This window comes from Myotis lucifugus, unplaced genomic scaffold, assembly GCF_000147115.1.
Source record: "Myotis lucifugus unplaced genomic scaffold, Myoluc2.0 scaffold_643, whole genome shotgun sequence".
Lineage (NCBI taxonomy): Eukaryota > Metazoa > Chordata > Mammalia > Chiroptera > Vespertilionidae > Myotis > Myotis lucifugus.
This window is the reverse complement of record NW_005871691.1, coordinates 121,192-126,481: the sequence shown is the minus strand read 5'-3', so window position 1 is coordinate 126,481 and position 5,290 is coordinate 121,192. Positions and strand designations below refer to the sequence as shown.

General features: G+C 56.8%; 1 protein-coding gene across 1 annotated transcript in view; it reads left to right on the top strand.

Annotated features, from left to right (window-relative positions):
* RBP3 (retinol binding protein 3) overlaps positions 1 to 4,833 on the top strand; it is a 7,337-nt gene extending 2,504 nt beyond the window's left edge. Inside the window, 14 exon segments of the mRNA XM_023746257.1 lie at positions 443 to 503; positions 506 to 614; positions 617 to 646; positions 649 to 769; positions 771 to 862; positions 865 to 1,116; positions 1,119 to 1,196; positions 1,199 to 1,249; positions 1,252 to 1,284; positions 1,287 to 1,502; positions 1,505 to 1,553; positions 1,555 to 1,613; positions 1,616 to 1,792; positions 4,760 to 4,833. Of these exon segments, the coding sequence (XP_023602025.1) occupies positions 443 to 503; positions 506 to 614; positions 617 to 646; positions 649 to 769; positions 771 to 862; positions 865 to 1,116; positions 1,119 to 1,196; positions 1,199 to 1,249; positions 1,252 to 1,284; positions 1,287 to 1,502; positions 1,505 to 1,553; positions 1,555 to 1,613; positions 1,616 to 1,792; positions 4,760 to 4,833 (1,402 nt within the window).
* Positions 4,834 to 5,290: the final 457 nt, after the last annotated feature.

The window sequence follows — 5,290 nt, the reverse complement described above, 5'->3', positions numbered from 1 at the left end:
GGCCAGGCTGCTCAGCGCAGGTCTGCAGGCTGTGTCCCAGCGACCCCAGGCTCCGGGTGCGGCCGTGGGGCCCCAAACACCACCGGGGGCCTGAGCGTGGGGCTGCCCGCCCAACCCCCCTCCGCCCCCGCGCTGCCTGCACCGATGCCGGAGGAGAAGTTTCTCGGCGGCCCTGGAGGACTCCGGGTTCCAGGGGTCCATGCTGCTGGGCCATGTGGGCTACCTGTGCTGGGGCGCTAGGCCATGCGTCCTGCACCAGGTGTGGGGGGCTCTGCAGGCCGCGGAGCCCCTGATGGAGGACCTGCACAGGGACCCCGCCCGGAGCGCTGTCCTGCGCAGGGCCCTGCCGCTGCCCTTCCCCAGGGCCTCTTCACCACCCAGGACCGCAGCACCATCGTCACACGGGAGCACTTCCGCCTCCCTCTGGGGGCTGCCGGGCCAGCGCGGGGCTCCTGGGCTCCCCGAGCGGGGTGTACCTGTTCACCAGCCACCGCATGGCCAGGGCCTGGCCGCCGAGGAGCTGGCCGTCCTGCAGTCGCTGGGCTGGGCCCCACTGCGGGGCGAGATCACTGTCACCGCGGGCCCCCGAGCACAGAGCACTGCCCCTGCTGCAGACCCGAGGGCGGCCTGGCGCTCACGGTGCCCTGCGCACCCTCATCAACAACCTCAGCGAGCGCTGGCTGGGGCGCGGGAGGCCCGATGGCAGCGGGCTGGCCGAGGAGGCCCTGCACAGGGCCCGGGAGGTGCTGGCGTTCCACCGGGGCCTGGGGCCTTGGTAAAGGGCACGTGTGTCTGCTGGAGGCTCACTATGCACAGCCTGTCGGGCAGATAGGAGACCTGCTATGAGCCAAGCTGGCCAGAGGGCCTACTGCACAGCCATGGACCTGGAGGCCGTGGCTTCCCAGCTCACGGCTGACCTGTAAGAGGTGTCTGTCTGGAGATTACCATGCTCTGGTGCTGCACAGCCTCAGGGGCTGGCACCAGAGGAGGCGCCCCCTCTCCTGCCAGCTCCTCCCCCAGGAGCCCTCCTACCTCATCCGGCCTTGTTCAAGACAAGGTGCTGCCAGCCCGCTGGGCTACTTGCGCTTTGAGCCATGGCTGAGCTGGAGATCATGAAGGCATCGGGCCGCAGCTGACGCTGCTGGTGTGGCAGAGGCTGGGACCCCTGCTCTGTTCCTACTTTCCTGAGGCAGAGCCCACCAGTACCTCTACTCTGTCTTTGGCAGGGCCACCTCGAGGGTCACAGAGGTGCGGCCCTTCCCCAGGTGACTGGTCAGCGCTACAGCCCCACAAGGACCTGCACATCCTGATGAGCCACACCAGCAGGTCGGCAACAAAGGCTTTTGCTCACACCATGCAGGACCTGCGGCAGGCCACCGTCATCAGGGAGCCCATGGCTGGAGGGGCCCTCTCTGTGGGCATCTACCAGGTGGGCAGAAGTCCCCTATATGCCTCCATGCCCACGCCGATGGCCCTGAGTGCCAGCACTGGCGAGACCTGGGACTGGCAGGAGGAGAGCCTGACATCACCGTGCCCATGAGCGAGGCCCTTTCCATGCCTGGACAAAGCGGGCCTGCATGCCAAGATGCCCCCTGTGCTGCAGACCACCGGAAGCCGGTCTCAGATAACTATGCCTCCCCTGATGTGGCTGCCAAACTGAGCCATCTGCAGAGCTGTTATTCGAGGGTGACCTCTGAAGGCGCTGGCTGAGATGCTGGGGCTGACCTGCAGGTGCTGTCTGGGGGCCCACACCTGAAGACAGCCCAGATTCCTGAGCATCGTGCCTATGCAGGTGAGAGGCACGGGGGGCCGGGCTGAGCACAGTTCCATTAGGGGGCTGACTGACTGCACACCCAGGTTCTGTGCGAGGTGCTAGGTGACGGCTTCCAGACTTATTTTCACCTTTGAGCTCTTACCAGCCACATCTTGTTCTCTTTCCCTCTGCATCCCATCCACTCCCATGCTCGGGGGTCCCTGAGCACCTCTGTGGAGCATTGGTACCCACAGGGACGCGGTTTGGAAACCCAGGTGCTACTCTCTTGTCTGGGTGAAGACAGGTGTTTGCAGGGCTTCTCATTGTAAGTGCTGGGAAGAGTTGGTAAGTCAGTGAAACACTGAGCGGGCGAATCAGTGCTGGGGAGTTTGCTGCTGGGTGGATGCAATATTATATCTTATTTAACCCTCTATATTCATAGTCGTATCATTTCAACACATGCTCAATATAAAAATTATTATGAATGAGATGTTTTATACAAAGTCTTTAAAATCTTACAGCACGTTCCCATGCTCATGTGTCACTTGTCTAGTGTGCTCAACGGACATCTGTAGCTGGTGGCTCCCGTGTGAGATAAGGGGCCATGCACCCCTAACCTACTGGAGTCACCAGGGGCCCAAAAGTGAGAAGCCTTTAGGACTCAGTCCAAAGTCGTGGAGGGGGTGAGGCCGGCAGAGAGGGGCACCCAGGTCAAGACGTCTGAGTGAGGAGAGTGCTGGAGCCTCTGGCCTGGCTGCCTGCTGACCCGGGCAGCAGATGCCGCAGGCCACGTCCCTAGGGCACTGGGCTGGCTGCCACACAACCCTGACCTCACCAGCACCGTCCCCAACTCCAGAGCTGTGGAATCTGAGCACACTGCTGGGCCACCACCAATACCAAGGAGGTTGCACTGGAAAACAGAGCCATCCCTACATAAACAGGAAAGTCCAGATGGGAGGAAAGGTTCACTCCAGTTCCTTTTCCTTCTGCTAAATTCAAATGAGATTCAGTGCATGGTTGAATTTTAGTACCCTGTTCATGTCCAGGATGTATGTGTGGCCCCCTGATAGGCTTACATTATAGGGGTTCTCTCTGTCACACATGGGTGCGCATGCACACACACACACACACACACACACAGAATATATACAGGATGTCCCCCAAAATGTATACACATTTTAACACCTGATAGCTCCATTTTGAAAATGAAATATATTTTAATAAACACTGCCTTTATCATTATTCAGAGTGTGTGTATACATTTTTGGGGGACACCCTATATATACGGCTATCAGGTGATCACCTCCTTCAAACCTACATGACTTCTTCTAGGTAGTTGAACCAAGGATGATATTTTAAGTTTCTTCTCTATACCTTTCTTTTTTCTTAAATCCTTATAATGAGTACATCAGATTATTTTCAAATGCAGCAATCATTATTCCAAGAAATAAAATATATAAGATCAAATAAATTATAGAATTGGCCCTGCTGAGTAGCTCTTTGTCCCTGCCCCTGGTCCAGCCTGGGTCCCCAACCTTCCTACCCAACCTTGGGGGCAGCCCAGGCTCCTCTGAACATATCCCTTTCTGCTTCAGTCAGCCATGTCTCTGCTCTCTGACAACAAACTTCACTGTCTCAGGCAGCTGGGTAAGGAGTAGGCGAGAGGTGAACCCACATCTGTCTGGTTGCTTTGGGAATCTTAGTGGAGTCCCGGGGGGGGATGGTCAGCAGAATACTCCCCAGTTTTCCAGGGGTGTTCTTTCAGGGTCCTGGTCTCCCAGCTCCAGGACAGGAGGTCCTTAGTCATTGCAGGTGGTCCTGGTGCCGCCCACCTGGGTTTGCTGCTTCTCTGGGCCTGGAGCTGAAATACAGCTGAAGCCGATGTTATCTCCAGGTGACTTCTGATCGGCTGTGGTTGCTCTTCCGGTTTGTTCAGCTGTCTGTCTCGGTTTCCCTGTCCTACTTGTCCTGGCTCACTGACCTTCCTCATTGGCTCTGGGTTCTAGGACCCACACCAGGCCACACCCTGCCAGGCTCTCTGCAGTTAGAAGAGGAAAGGAAAGGTGGCCTTCGCTGTCAGGGTCCTGAGGCTCGGCTCAGCCCCACCTGGGAAGCAGGGCCAGGCACCTCTCCAGGAGGAGTGTGAAGGAGGCGCCTGAGACCCGCATAGGTGCTCCCTCTTCAGAGAGGGCTGGAGCCCAGAGGGGAGGCCCAGCTCTCCTCCCAGCACCCTCCTGCTTCCCGTGCCCCTGCATCTGCCCACACAGCCCAACACAGCCAGCAGCCGCACTTGGGGGCCCTGGTTACCCACACAGCTTTCATGCAAGGAGAGGACACAGCTCAAAAAGGAAAGTTATACAACCCATGGTAGACCGCTGGACAAGGAAAACTTCCTCTGAGGCCCCCACTGGACTGGAGCCCATCTCCACCTTCTCCACCTACTGGTCCCCATAGGATTAGTGCCACTTGGCCCACAGGCCTATTCACTGCCGTGCTCACCAGGGCAGCCAGTGCTAAAAATAGCCACCTAGTCCAGGCCCTTTAGAACAGCAAGGGCAGCAGAGGCCACTGGAGTCCTGTCTCCTGCCCTGGGAAAGCACAGATGGTCGGGGAAGAAAGAGTTGGAGTTAAAGAACCCCAACCCTTTCCTCAGCATGCACTGACACCTCAGTCCCCATTCAAAAATGGTTTAAAAAAATTACTTTCTCCTAAGAAATGGCACAAATCAAAACACATCAGAAAATGATTTACTTTTTAAATAAGAGGTTTATTTTCTATGGGGTTTATATCTTGCTATATGATGTTTACCCCACAAGAATTCTAGTACAAAAAACAAACACATGCAAATAGCAGGGTGTTAGCCATTTCTCTGAAATAAGTGTCCTGCAGGGAAGGCCTGCTGCCTCCAGGGGGTGCAAGCACCTTCCAAAATGAGGAAGGCTGCCTGGTTCTCCTCGGGACAACTCCTGCTGCCTGTCACCCTGAGCATTCTCCTCCTGTGCCCAGAGGAGTCGGGCAGTATGGAGGAGGCTGGCAGCGCCAGGCCCAGCACCGGGCCTGTGCGGAGACTGGGACCATAGCAGAGTGAGGGGCCTCCAGGTGGTCCCTGCCTCTCACCACCGCCACCATCACCACCACCACCATCACCACCACCACCACCACCACCACCACCACCACCACCACACTCGAGTCCCTGCACCCCATTTCGGCCATCAGTTTAGAGGCCACCTGCATTGGCTGACCTCTAACTTCACAAGCAGTGCTGATTCTGGCCTGCACTCGGCCTGGTGCTGAGCCTTTACCCAGGACATCTGAGCTACAGGCTGTCGGGACTGCCTTTCCTCACTTTCCCCCCTCTTGCCCCAACTCGGGCAGGACTCACTAACTTTCAGTAACCTAATATACAGTCATTTAAAGAGAATCCACAGCCAGAAATTGGCCAAAAGTTGAAATCCAGGATCCCAGACTTACAAAGGTTTTACTTCTCTTTTAGATAAAAACAGGAAGAAAAGCAAATCTTGGTTAAAATTGAGAAAT